Source organism: Salmo salar, chromosome 04, assembly GCF_965601325.2.
Source record: "Salmo salar chromosome 04, fSalSal1, whole genome shotgun sequence".
NCBI classification, from domain to species: domain Eukaryota; kingdom Metazoa; phylum Chordata; class Actinopteri; order Salmoniformes; family Salmonidae; genus Salmo; species Salmo salar.
This window is the reverse complement of record NC_138294.1, coordinates 89,566,972-89,581,351: the sequence shown is the minus strand read 5'-3', so window position 1 is coordinate 89,581,351 and position 14,380 is coordinate 89,566,972. Positions and strand designations below refer to the sequence as shown.

The 14,380-nt window shown below is 42.7% G+C and overlaps 1 protein-coding gene and 1 long non-coding RNA gene across 2 annotated transcripts; both read left to right on the top strand.

Moving 5' to 3' along the window:
• Positions 1–3,464: 3,464 nt before the first annotated feature.
• Positions 3,465–5,283, top strand: LOC145878559 (uncharacterized). The gene is made up of 2 exons (XR_014391999.1): positions 3,465–3,606; positions 4,672–5,283. It is a non-coding gene; the product is annotated as an uncharacterized LOC145878559 (long non-coding RNA).
• Positions 5,284–10,171: 4,888 nt separating this feature from the next.
• Positions 10,172–13,991, top strand: LOC145878677 (uncharacterized). Its single transcript, XM_082974792.1, has one exon. The coding sequence runs from the start codon at positions 10,277–10,279 to the stop codon at positions 13,901–13,903; it is 3,627 nt and encodes a 1,208-aa protein (XP_082830918.1). The 5' UTR covers positions 10,172–10,276; the 3' UTR covers positions 13,904–13,991.
• The last annotated feature ends 389 nt before the right edge of the window (positions 13,992–14,380 follow it).

The window sequence follows — 14,380 nt, the reverse complement described above, 5'->3', positions numbered from 1 at the left end:
CTCAGTCAAACGGGCAGGTGGAGAGTTTGAACCAGGAGCTCGTGAGGTTCCTGAGGATTCACTGTCAGGACCGGCAGGATGAGTGGGCACGATTTCTTCCATGGGCAGAGTACGCCCAGAACTCACTACGTCACTTCTCCACTGGGTTGACCCCCTTCCAGTGGGTTTTGGGATTTCAGCCGGCTCTGGCTCCGTGGATCCCGGGCCAGACTGAAGCTCCTGCGAAAGATGAGTGGTTTCGGCGCGCAGAAGAAGTGTGGAGCGATGCTCACGTAAGACTCCATCATCCCGCTCCAGAGTACAGGCCTCGGTGTAACGCTCATTCCTTTGACGATAAATGATGCAGAATAATGTATCCACGCTTTTGGCACTTCTAGATTAGTCGACTGCAATGCTCTACTTTCCGGCTACCCGGATGAAGCACTAAATAAACTTCAGTTAGTGCTAAACACGGCTGCTAGAATCTTGACTAGAACAAAAAAAAATGTATCATATTACTCCAGTGCTAGCCTCTACACTGGCTTCCTGATTAGGCTAGGGATGATTTCAAGGTTTTACTGCTAACCTACAAAGCGTGACATGGGCTTGCTCCTATCTATCTTTCTGATTTGGTCCTGCCATACATACCTACACGTATGCTACGGTCACAAGATGCAGGCCTCCTTATTGTCCCTAGAATTTCTAAGCAAACAGCAGGAGGCAGGGCTTTCTCCTATAGAGCTCTATTTTTAAGGAATGGTCTGCCTACCCATGTGAGAGATGCAGACTCGGTCTCGACCTTAAGTCTTTATTGAAGACTCATCTCTTCAGTAGGTCCTATGATTGAGTGTAGTCTGGCCCAGGGGTGTGAGGTGAACGGAAAGGCACTGGAGCGACGAACCACCCTTGCTGTCTCTGCCTGGCCGGTTCCCCGCTCTCTGCCTCTAACCCTATTACGGGGACTGAGTCGCTGGCTTACTGGTGCTCTTTCATGTCGTCCCTAGGAGGGGTGCATCACTTGAGTGGGTTGAGTCACTGACGTGATCTTCCTGTCCTGGTTGGCACCCACCTCGGGTTCGTGCCGTGGGGGAGATCTTCATGGGCTATACTCGGCCTTGTCTCAGGGTAGTAAGTTGGTGGTTTGAAGATATCCCTCTAGTGGTGTGGGGGCTGTGCATTGGCAAAGTGGGTGGGGTTATATCCTGCCTGGTTGGCCCAGTCCGGGGGTATAGTCAGATGGGGCCACAGTGTCTCCCGACCCCTCCTGTCTCAGCCTCCAGTAATTATGCTGCAATAGTTTGTGTCGGGGGCTAGGGTCAGTCTGTTATATCTGGAGTATTTCTCCTGTTTTATCCGGTGTTCTGTGTGAATTTAAGGATGCTCCCTCTAATTCTATCTCTCTCTTTCTCTTTCTCTTCTCTTGGAGGACCTGAGCCCTAGGACCATTCCTCAGGACTATCTGGCCTGATGATGCCTTGCTGTCCCCTGTCCATCTGGTCGTGCTGCTGCTCCAGTTTCAACTTTTCTGCCTGCGGCTATGGAACCCTGACCTGTTCACCAGACGTGCTACCATGTCCTGGAACTGCTGTTTCAGCTCTGTCTCTCTACCGCACCTGCTGTCTCTACCTCTGAATGATCGGCTATGAAAAGCCAACTGACATTTACTCCTGAGGTGCCGACCTGTTACATCCTCTACAACCGCTGTGATTATTATTATTTGACCCTGCTGGTCATCTATGAACGTTTGAACATCTGGGCCATGTACTGTTATAAACTCCACCCGTCACAGCCAGAAGAGGACTGGCCACCCCTCAGAGCCTGGTTCCTCTCCAGGTTTCTTCCTAGGTTCCTGCCTTTCTAGGGAATTTGTCCAAGTCACCGTGCTTCTACATCTGCATTGCTTGCTGTTTGGTGTTTTAGGCTGGGTTTCTGTATAGCACTTTGTGACATTGGCTGATGTAAAAAGCGCTTCTTAAATACATTTGATTGATTGAAACACAAAAGACACACCCTCCTCCACTTACCCTCGGGGGAATCCCTGCAGCCATCTTTGCCTTCGGTCCAAACAATTAGCCAAGCAAGGGAAGTTGACAACGTAAACGCCCCATAATTCAATTTGTGATGATTATACATCCGCTAAGAAAAGTCTGCCAAAACATGAAACTAACATCAATATGGAGAGGTCAACATACAAGTAAAAATGAATGTAAATAAGTTAGAAATGGTGCTACTAATTCACGACAGCACAAGCACATATCGGAAAAGTAATGATGTTTTTGTTTGGTTAGCTTTTGGAAACGTTAGCTAGAGCATACAACTTGTCCTGGCATCACATTTATACATTGTAGTTTTCGATTTACCTGATGTCCTCTGATGGCTAGCATTCGATGTCTGCGGATGTGTTGTCTTCTAGCCAAAATATGAAATGCAATCATCATTCACTGTGTCGCATATAAGGCACACACAACAGCTACCGGTGGTTCCATGATGACAGAAAACACAACCGTGGGACGAACTAGTGACACATTTCTGGGCAAGGGCGGGGTCCATTTAAAATGTATTCATTCTTCCCTCGCCCCTTGCCCTGCAAGTGTCAACTCATCATTCGTCATGATATGTCATCAGGGCGGCAGGTAGCCTAGCGGTTAGACCGTTGGGCCAGTAACCGAGCGGTTGATGGTTTGAATAATCAAGCCGACCAGGTGAAAAATCGGTCGATGTGCCCTTGAGCAAGGAACTTAACCTTTATTTGCTCCAGGGGCACCGTACTACTATGGCTGACCCTGTAAAAACAACCCATTTCGCTACACCAGCAATAACATATGCTAAACACGTGTATGTGACAAATACATTTGATTTGATTTGAAGTGTCCACTTAATTTGAGGGGAGAGGGTGTTTTTTACATGTTTGGAATGCACCCTTTGAATTCGGACTGCAGTCAGAGGCTTACCTTTAGTCATGTGATTTACAAGAAGAGTGTTTGGGTGGGGTGGTCACATATATTACAAGAAAGAGAGATTTGGTCAAAGACAATACAGTATGAAGATAAGCTAAAAATGATTATCCTATTCAAATCCGCGACTACACTTGTAGGTGATGTCATGGCGACGTTGGCTGTCAAAGCTCAGGCGTAGAAGCAAGTCATCGGGTCTAATGGTCATCTTGCGCCGAATTGCGCATGTGCAAGCAGGAAAATCAAAGGTAGTCCTTCGATATAAACTTGTTTTTGACTAAAATTAAAACGTGTCAGTTTATTACTTTCACGAGATTGGTGAAATAACATGTTCAACTACTTAAGAAATTGTCTCGAATCTAGATTTTTCCTTTTGATTTTGTGAAAATGAACAACTAAGGAAGATATTTTCACTTCTCTCATTGACTTCTCAAGCACCAAATCCCGGCATGTTCTGTTCAGTCTGTTTCACAAGCGTTCCTGGAAGTCTCGTGATGTTGCACCTCTGGGTTTAGAAACTCTGTGATTTGGTCTATAAAACAGGGTGTCACTCCCGGTCTACATCTTGGTAGAGATACATCCCGACCTATGGGCTCTACTTGGCTTCTATTTTGTACATCTACTTGTGATTTCTGTCTGGTTGACATCCATCGGAAAGCTTCGTTGATTTAAGGTAGGCTACTAACCCTTATTTCATTTCGATAAGCCTAAATGGTTGCTAAGCAAAACCTTTACTGTCCAATCATTAAAGCTACAATCCGCATTTGGTGAAACTGGCACGTCCGTTTGGAATATTACAACAACGAAGTTACTTCAAAGGAAGAACACCTTTCTTCCATCTGACACAACTTGTCTCCTGCGTTTCATCACTAAAACAATATCAAAGGCGCTGTTTCACCAAATGTAGTTTTAATTGTAGCTTTAATTGTTACTTGAATTGATAGTTGAGAAATAACATTGTCCGTCCCACCACTTATTGTGGTCCGCAGCTGAGGGATGGGGCTAGGGAAATGTAACCCCTCTCAAATTCAAGAATGTGCTCCAGATGCCAGGACTGACAGTCCATGACATCTGCATTATAGTTTTAACCATCTTTTGAATCTATACATAGCTTTTTTATATTTATAAACAATGGAGTAAAATAAGTGTCTTTTTCCCCATTAGAACCCAAAATAAACAATCGTAAGCTCATGACGTATTTATAAGTTGTATTCTTCAAATTGCTGGTTATACTGTGTCATTAATTTAAATGTAATTATATATATTTTTTAAATATGTATGTACCAATCCCGGACAATAGCTGTAATAATGTGTATGCTTTATTGAACAAAAGAGAACCATCGCGCTCTCCCAGAGGCTTGGCTGGTGCGTAAAACCCGCTGGTGTAAGTTGTCGCATAAATCTTTCTTCATTATTCTATGTTTTTAGTAATTTTCACTGCATCAGGGATAGCGCACACAGATGTGGCGGCTTTACAGCCTTCAGTGTGTAGTGACAACATCTGTAAGGAAACAGATGAGCAGCAGGTGCTTCTAATCAGGGTTGCCGCTTATCTGCCCTTCTGGGATGTGGCTTTTCTGGTCTGACTGTATTCAAATGAGTCAAAAGAAATACAGAATAGTAGGGGATGGGAGCGGGCACGAAGGTCAACTCACAAATCAGACAGTACAAAATTACTGCTTTGCGAGCAAAAGCATTCACTGTCTATTTTTGTTGTTATTTTCATATCATCTCTAAGAAAGTCAGAGACCAACAAGCGAATGGGTGGAGACTGGTCAAAAGATCGAGCGGATAAGGCAGAGAGAGACCTCGATCAAGCCAAAACTGAAAAACAGAAAGTGGAGGAGGAAAAGAGGAGGACTGAAGAGGAAAACAAGCAACTCCTTGCTGAGAAAGTGAGAATGGAAACAGAAAAAAAGATGGAAGAAAAACGAAGACAGGAGCTTGAGAACCAAAGACTAAAATTAATAGAACACAATAGACAGCGAGAGAAGGATGAAAGGACCAGGATAAAGCAGGAAAAAGTAAATGCAAAAGGAGATCACAGAACTGTATAAATGTATTCAAATATTAAGAGACAAGGGCATAAACAGTTAATTTATCCACAATGAATTATTGGAGAAAGTACACAATCATTGTATACTTTTAATATCTACAATTGCACTGCCTGTTTTATTTTCCTCAAATGATGTGCTTAAAGGGATAGTTCACACAAATGACAATGATTTAATAGCCCTGTTAGCAGTCTTTGGTTTTGTTTACCTGGCTGCTGCCATCAAATGCTTTTCAAAACCAATGCCTGTCAATATCTGAGAATCTGTAGCTTTGCAATAAATAGATTCTATTGATGCCTTGTTGCCGGATCTCTTCTGACACAGAAAAATCCACACATTTTATTCAGGATTTATCACTTGCGCTATGCACATTTTAATGACTAAAATAAACTATCCAATATACTTTGCTAGGCAGTAGCAGACACTGCAAGAAGCCCCTGGTGTGACTCAGAGTCTACTGTGATTGGTAGAGCTATAACACAGTGGACCACTCCTGTCCCTTAACCCCCACCTCTACAGCACCGGTTAGATGTCAATGTCATCACTCAGTAAAACACCTCAGCATAACACAGCAAATATGGATACTCAGAATTTCTTCTGAAACAGGCAAAAAAAAGTGATCAGGTTGAGTTAGTAGTGAATGAGGTGGAGAGGGTAGAACAGCCAGAAAGGCAGTGCAGCAGCAGTTAGCTGCAGGTTTGGCGGTAGCTAACTAGTCCCCATCAGCATAAGGGTAGGCTAATGCTAATAAGTGAGCGTTAGGTTTCAGTATCCTAAAGGTATTGGATGTCAGTCTGAGTTATTTAACAGTATATTTAGTGAATGGGCAAGCTAAGAATGTTGATAGAAGTCATGATATTAGGAAAAGTAGTTATTTCCAGCAAGTGTATTTGATGGGTTTCGTTTCTGTAGCTAGCTGAGAACGAAGAGATGAGCAAATGTTTTTCTGACTGAAGCACATATCTTCTGACAGTGACACAGCGCCCCCAGTGGACTGAAGCTGAACTTCACTACAACATATTTAAACCTTTATAAAATGAGCAATGCTGAGGTAGTAGAACTAATGAAATGAATCATAGGTCTTATAACCTATATCATTCTACATGTAAACATGCTTGGCTCGTGTTATTTCCATATAGTCTATGTGACTATTTGTGAAGAACTGCCCATTATTAAATTGGTGAAATAATGTAATTGTGCTTTTATTTTTACTCTTTATTCATTTAGCTACTTTTTCTATTGTTGCATTTTTGAGAGGTGAACCTGCAAGAAGGGGGAGGGCAGCCAGAAAGAGGGAGGGAAAGATGGTCAGCCTTGTGGTTATATTGTACAGTGAACAAAACATGAAATACATAGGCCTTTTAAATTGTGTCCTCAAATGTTACGTAATGGTAGAATTGACGAGGTATGATAACTCATTCCATCCACAAGTCCATTTTTCTTTGGCTCAAGTCTCTTTATATTCATATAGCCTAGGGGGCTATGTAGCTTCTTATCTGTCGTGTTTGGAGTTGTGTTGCGTTGTTATGTGAACATTTAAAATGTTTCTTTACAGTTGAGTTGACCTGGTTGTGTCTGTATACTAGGATAGGGCTGTAACGGTACAGCTATACCTACCAAACCGTTCGGCACGGGGACCTTGGTTTGGTCCGCACTGTGAACCTGAATGAATACAAAAAATAGTTCAACTAAAAATGAAAACACTAGGCCTATAGGCTATGCCTACGCTGGGTTGAATGCCATTGTCCTGTGAGTAAAGCTGAAAAAATATTGTAGGTTATTCTGTTAACATGTAAACCATATATAGCTTCCAAATACATTTTCAAAACTCCTGTGAATATCATCTAGAGCGCTGACTGACAGTCCTTCTAGAATTTGAGGGTTACCAGCCTCATCAAAAAGCTAAGCTGTATGCCAAAACAAGAGGTGTGGCTGCTGTTTTGCTGAAGAACAAATCCAGAGTGTAGAGAAACTTCTGTATTTTCTACTCACATTTGTAATATATGTCCTCTATTTTTTTCAGTTTGGTACATTACTTAAGTCAACTTAAGGTGGATTGTTTTAATTAAGACTGTATTATGTCCACCAGAAAACCATCAACATGTTCAGTGTCTTTGTTTTTTTCCCCCAAAGAAATAAGAGCACCAATCGTTAGGGCTCCAGAGTCCTCTTCCTGTTCAGAAAGAACAACAAGACTGGAGAACAAAGATGTGAGTGACTCAAATGTTTGCATAACATACTGTATCAGTGATAATTTACACACGCTGCATTGTCTGGGCAATGAGCAAAATAACTATGATTTTTATGTTGACAGCCATATTATCTGTTGCAATTTTCTAATACCGGGGCTGCTGAAGTAACCCCAGTTCTGATATGTTTTCAGAACACTGAGTCATGTCTGACTCGGAGACCATCGAGCTAGCCGCTCTGGGCCGACCCTTCCAGCTGGGGATGCTGTATGACTGTCGTAGAGATGTCCTCATTCCAGGTACAGGAAACTATTCCTCTTTGGTTTGGAGGTAATCAGTGTGCATCATCTTGAATTCATTGACAGTGTTTCCACCACTGAGTTGGATAGAGGGCACACTGTTGTAGCACAGAGAACACCATTGAGGGCTTTCACCATTTTAAAGTAGTTTCTACGGATTTAGGAAGAATCAGCAGGAGGGGTCAGCCAATGAATTGCACTCCTGAACAGACATTCCATAACTGCAGATGTCAGTAAATCACCAATCTTGGCTTTATACCTGTTCAGACTATACTGTACACACTTCACACAGTAGGTGGTGATATGCACCTTTTCAGTTTATTTACAAACTGCTAATACACTCATAGAAGTTGAAGACATTGGGGACATAATTGTGAACATAAGCAACCATTTAAATTTTAACAGTTTCTCCAGCTCAAAATGAGTCTCAGCTAATTAAAATTGTTGATTTACTTGCGCGTGACAGAATGCTAAATTGACGAATTCGTCCCACCTACGTAACAGCCACTTTAAGCCTGTGGCGCGATTTTCAAAACCTTAAAAATCCTATTACTTCAATTTCTCAAACATATGACTATTTTACAGCTATTTAAAGACAAGACTCTCGTTAATCTAACCACACTGTCCGATTTCAAAAAGGCTTTACAACGAAAGCAAAACATTAGATTATGTCAGCAGAGTACCAAGCCAGAAATAATCAGACACCCATTTTTCAAGCCAGCATATAATGTCACCAAAACCCAGAAGACAGCTAAATGCAGCACTCACCTTTGATGATCTTCATCAGATGACAACCCTAGGACATTATGTTATACAATACATGCATGTTTTGTTCAATCAAGTTCATATTTATATCAAAAACCAGCTTTTTACATTAGCATGTGACGTTCAGAACTAGCATACCCCCCGCAAACTTCCGGGGAATTCGCTAACATTTTACTAAATTACTCACGATAAACGTTCACAAAAAGCATAACAATTATTTTAAGAATTATAGATACAGACCTCCTCTATGCACTCGATATGTCCGATTTTAAAATAGCTTTTTGGTGAAAGCACATTTTGCAATATTCTAAGTACATAGCCCAGGCATCACGGGCTAGCTATTTAGACACCCGGCAAGTTTAGCACTCACCATAATCATATTTACTATTATAAAAGTTTGATTACCTTTTGTCTTCGTCAGAATGCACTCCCAGGACTGCTACTTCAATAACAAATGTTGGTTTGGTCCAAAATAATCCATCGTTATATCTGAATAGCGGCGTTTTGTTCGTGCGTTCCAGACACTATCCGAAATGGTAAAGAAGGGTCGCGCGCATGGCGCAATTCGTGACAAAAAAATTCTAAATATTCCATTACCGTACTTCGAAGCATGTCAACCGCTGTTTAAAATCAATTTTTACGACATTTTTCTCGTAGAAAAGCGATAATATTCCGACAGGGAATCTCCTTTTCGGCAAACAGAGGAAAAAATCACAAAGGCGGGGGCGGTCGGGTCATGCGCATAAGCCCAGAGTCCCTTGATCGGCCACTTGAGAAAGGCGATAATGTGTTTCAGCCTGGGGCTGGGATGACGACATTCTGTTTTTTCCCGGGCTCTGAGCGCCTATGGAAGACGTGGGAAGTGTCACGTTAGAGCAGAGATCCTTAGTAAAAGATAGAGATGGAAAAGAAGTTCAAGAAATGGTCAGACAGGCCACTTCCTGTAAAGGAATCTCTCAGGTTTTGACCTGCCATTTGAGTTCTGTTATACTCACAGACACCATTCAAACAGTTTTAGAAACTTTAGGGTGTTTTCTATCCATATGTAATAAGTATATGCATATTCTAGTTACTGGGTAGGAGTGGTAACCAGATTAAATCAGGTATGTTTTTTATCCAGCCGTGTCAATACTGCCCCCTAGCCCTAACAGGATAACATGGCATAAGTTAGCGCTATGCTAACCTCACCAGTTGGCAGCGATTATATTCTGTCTGATCCCTCCAGAGGACCCAGATTGAATTATGTAATCCTTCCTTAACCCAAAGGAAGTATCTCCCAGTTGACTACTTCAAATGGTGAAAGTCCTGAATGGAGCTGCCCATGCTAAAACAGGCTTTTGGGCAATAAAGTCCTCTATGATGCTGTCACAGAATCGGCCATTGCAGAGAGAGATTAGCTTTCTGGTGCATCTCTATGGTTACCACAGAGTAAGAAAAGCTAGAGGACACACTTGGGACAAAAGAGTGATGTCATGCAGGTTGTTTTTGAAGTGTTCATATTGTAGTAATGCTGTCAATGACAAAGATTACCCTTTTTTTTCCTTCTGAGAGTGTAATGTGGCACTATTTGTCCCTGTAGGGGAACATTCTAGATAGAACTCTATCTCGAACCTTTCTGGTTCCAAATAGCAACCTTTATTTGGTACCCAGATTCTATTTGACCTGAAAGAAGCTTCAGATAGAACCCATTTCCAGACTGGTTCAAATGGTGCTACAGAGCATTCTTTACTTCTGAGTGTAGGAGGTGTAGGTTTTCTAACTATGGGTTGACACCTAGAATGTTTACTTTGAATTAAATATTTACCTTCAATTAGTTATTTGAATTAAACTATGTTTACATATAGAAATATTTACACATGTACACGTTGGAGTATAATTTTCACAATAAACGTTCTTTGGTCATTCTCTTTAAACTGCAGGTATCACTCTCTGGGATTCTGAGATGCTGCAGAAACGCATCAATGTCCGTCCACAACCGAACACTGACTTCAAAATCATTGCTTCAGACTCAAGTGAAGCCAAGTCAGAAGCTTTGAATGTCTGCATCTCTTGAGGCCAGTTTCCTTGGTGGCTTAGTCAGTGTGAAGGGTTCTGCTGAATTCCTACATGACAAAAAGACCTCAAAGCATCAGTCTAGGGTTTCTCTGCAGTACCGTACCACCACATGCTTCGAGCAGTTGACCATGGACCACCTGGGGGCAGGAAATTTGAAATACTCTAATGTCTTACAAGAGGGCTCTGCAACCCATGTGGTGACTGCCCTGCTGTTTGGAGCGCAGGCCTTTTTCGTTTTTGACCAAGAGGTTTCCTCAGGAGAGAACCACCAGGACATCCAGGGAAACCTGCAGGCAACAATAAAAAAGATCCCTCAAATGTCAATAGAAGGGCAGGCAAATTTGAAGATGAGTGAGGAAGAGCAGAGAGAGACCAATAAATTCAACTGCACTTTCCATGGTGATTTGGCACTAGAAAACAACCCTGTCACATTTGAAGATGCCATCAAGGTGTATGTTGGCCTGCCATGTCTGCTAGGGGAGAACGGAGAACATGCTGTGCCCATGACTGCCTGGCTCTATCCTCTCAAGAAGCTGGACTCTGCAGCTACCCAGCTAGTCAGGCAGATCAGTGTTAGCCTGGTGCGTCGCGCACAACGAATCATGGACGGACTGGACAATACTGATATACAATGCCAGGACATGATGAAGGATGACATGGCTATCAAGTTCCCTGAACTCAAAGCCAAGCTCAACAAGTTCAGGGACTTGTGCTCAGAGTACAAGCTGGTGTTCCAGAAAGGTCTCTGTAAGGTTCTTCCCAACATAAGAGGAGGAGGAATGGAGGAGGAAGAGCTGATAAAAATGCTCAACAGCAAAGAACGTTCTCCATTCCAGAATGACCTCATGATCACGTACCTGGACGACAAAGAGAGAGAGATGAATGTTGTCCGCTCTTACCTTGACATAATGAAAGAGGTACAAGTTGTGTATTCCAGCAGTGAATTGGATGGAATAGTGCTTGATAAAGCTAATGATTATGTAGTGTGTTTTGCATTTTCCTATTTGAAGGAGAAAGAAGAGTATGTGTTAGACTTGGAGAACTACTTGCTGGAAGAATCAAAAAGTGATTTTTCACTGATACCTTACAACCCCAACGCAGCTGGGAAGACTACAGCAGAAAAGTGGTTTCGCTCGGGGGAGGTAACGACCCTAACTAGGCAAACCATAAATATGTTCCTAGACTTCAAAGATTCAAACAAAGGCAGAGAATATCTTGCATTCTGCATTGCATCAATTCCAAACAAACACCTCACTGCTTCCTCCATCCATGTCTATGAAAGAGGTACACTTTTGAGTCCACAGTTTGAGCTGCCATCAAAGCCAGGTGTTCCCACCATCAAGAGTCTGGAGCATGACTGTGTCCACTTGCAAGTCAACCCTCCCAACCTTGGTGTTACCTCTGTGGAGTCGTACCAGGTTTTGTACCAGGCTGAGCAGGCTGACTCTGAGTGGACTGAGGTGAAATCGGATGCTACAACTAACCAGGTCACCATCAGTCATTTGGACCCTTACAAAAAGTATCGCTTTAGCTGCAAGGCAGTGTGCAGACCTGGTGTGAGCCTCTCCAGTGACTGGACAGAATATTTCAGAACCCGCCCATGTAGCCCTCCTGTACCACCCACAGAGAAGAGGATAGAATCGGGAAGTATCAGAATGAACTGGGACATTCCTACCATAGCGGGAGATGATGTTGAAGTCATTGGTTATGTGGTTGAATACAGAAAGAATGTAAAGGGTATAGACAATCAGATGTGGCACACCATCGAAACCACCACTAGAGAGAGTACACTGGAAGGACTTGAGGCTGACACTGCATACAGCATCAGAGTCTTTGCTAACTGTGGCGAAGCAGGGAATAGTCTACCCAGTTCTGAGACTGTGCTGACTACCCTTAGGGTCTCTGATCCCCAACCGAAGACAAGCAAATCAACCAGAGCAAAAAGTGAGGAGTTCCTCACAAAATCCCAGAAGGTGGAAAAGGGCAACCCCTCAATCCACTGGCTGAATCTGGAACCGAAGTTGGGTGTAAGTGACAGTTTTGACCAGTACAGATTTGGGAAGAAAGTTGAGCAAGGTAATAACAAGGTGATATTGCTTCTGGGGGCCACAGGTGCAGGAAAAACAACTCTGGTCAATGTCATGATAAACTACATTCTCGGGGTAAAGTGGGAAGAACGTTACCGCTTTAAGCTCATCCATGAGATGACCAACAGGTCACAGGCTGAGAGCCAGACTGTGGTTGTGACATCATACGAGCTCTACAACCAGCCAGGCTTTCAGATTCCTTATTCTCTGACTATCATTGACACACCAGGGTTCGGAGACACCAGAGGAATGGCTCAAGATAAATTGCTCACCCAGATGTTGAAGGATTTCTTGTGTCATCCTTTAGGGATTGATCACATTGATGCAGTCTGCTTTGTAGTGCAGGCATCACTTGTTCGTCTCAGTCCTCCCCAGAGATACATCTTTGATTCCATTCTGTCCATCTTTGGAAAGGATGTTGCTGAAAACATCCTGATGCTTGTGACATTTGTTGATGGGAAGCAAATACCGGTGCTAGAAGCCATAAAAGCTGCAAATCTGCCCTGTAAGAAAGACAAGAAGGGGCTACCAACCCATTTCAAATTCAACAGTTCATTTCTGTTCTCAAAAGAGACGGAGAGCAGCTCTGAAGATGATGATACTGATGATGATCATAAGGCCCAGTGTCCAGAGCAATGGAGGTCAACTTTCAAGGAGATGAAGAAATTTTTCCAAGCACTGGAAAGCATTGAGAGTAAAGATCTGACCCTGACAAAGAAAGTTCTGGAAGAACGTGAGCTTCTGGAGAAGACCATGACACGCCTGACCCCTCAGATCACAGCAGGTCTGTCAAAGCTAAGTGAGATCAAACACTTCAAACAGTGTCTGGAGAACGAGGAAGAGAACATGATACAGAACCAAGATTTTGAGACTGAGATAAATGTGCTGCAGGTGAAGAGAAGCAAATTATCCCAAGACTTTGCGACAAACTGCAAGATATGCAATTTCACATGTCACACCTGCTGCTTCCTCCCAAACGAGGATGAAATCAAAAGTTGTGCCGTGATGGATGATGATGGCAACTGTACCATATGTCCAGGAAAATGCTCTTCCACTGACCACGACAGGGAAAAAGTCTTGTTGACATATGAAACAAAGACTGAGAAAAAGACTATTCAAGGAATGAAGGACAACTTCATGAAGGCGTGGGGCAAGTCTATGGAAACCAAGGAGATGCTGGATAAGCTTGAGGATGAGTTTCATATGATCAAGGATGCGCTGATGAATTTGATCAAGAAGTCTTCTGACTGTCTCAAGAGACTTAATGATGATGCACTGAAGCCAAGCTCTCTCTCCACTATGGAGTACACTGACATACTCATTCGCACAGAGGAGGACGAACGGAAGCCAGGCTTCGAGGATCGGATCGTAGAGTTGAAGAAAATGAAGAAAGAGTCTTTGATTCTGGATAAGATTGCAAAAGGAGAAGATGTACTCCCAAATGAGCGAGAATTCCTGAAGGAAAATAGCATAGACTGCAGGGGGTTCCAACAAATCAGTCATGGAATGTTGTCCTGCTAACATTATCTGGAAACCAAAATTGGGTCTCTGTCACATCCTGACCAGTAAAGGGGTTATTTGTGATTGTAGTTTGGTGTGGGTGTGGCAGGGTGTGTTTGTTTTGTGTATGTTGCGATTTTGGGTACAGTTTTATGTCATGTATTTCTGTTTGTATTTCTAGAATTTCAATTTCTATGTTCGGGTTTTTGGTTTTCGCCTTCAGTTGGAGGCAGATGTTCTTCGTTGCCTCTAATTGGAGGCCATATTTAAGTAGGGGTTTTCAGCTTGTGATTTGTGGGTGGTTGTTTCCATGTATAGTCAGAGTACCTTACAGGACTGTTTTTCGTCGTTCTTTTGTTCAGTGTTCATTTTTCTTCAAATCTACAAGAAGATGATTCATATACCCGCTGCATATTGGTCCGATTTCTCCTCTTCAGACGACGAAGTTTATGACAGTCTCCATTAGAACATTAAGCTTCCCAATGTTGTAGGAGCGTT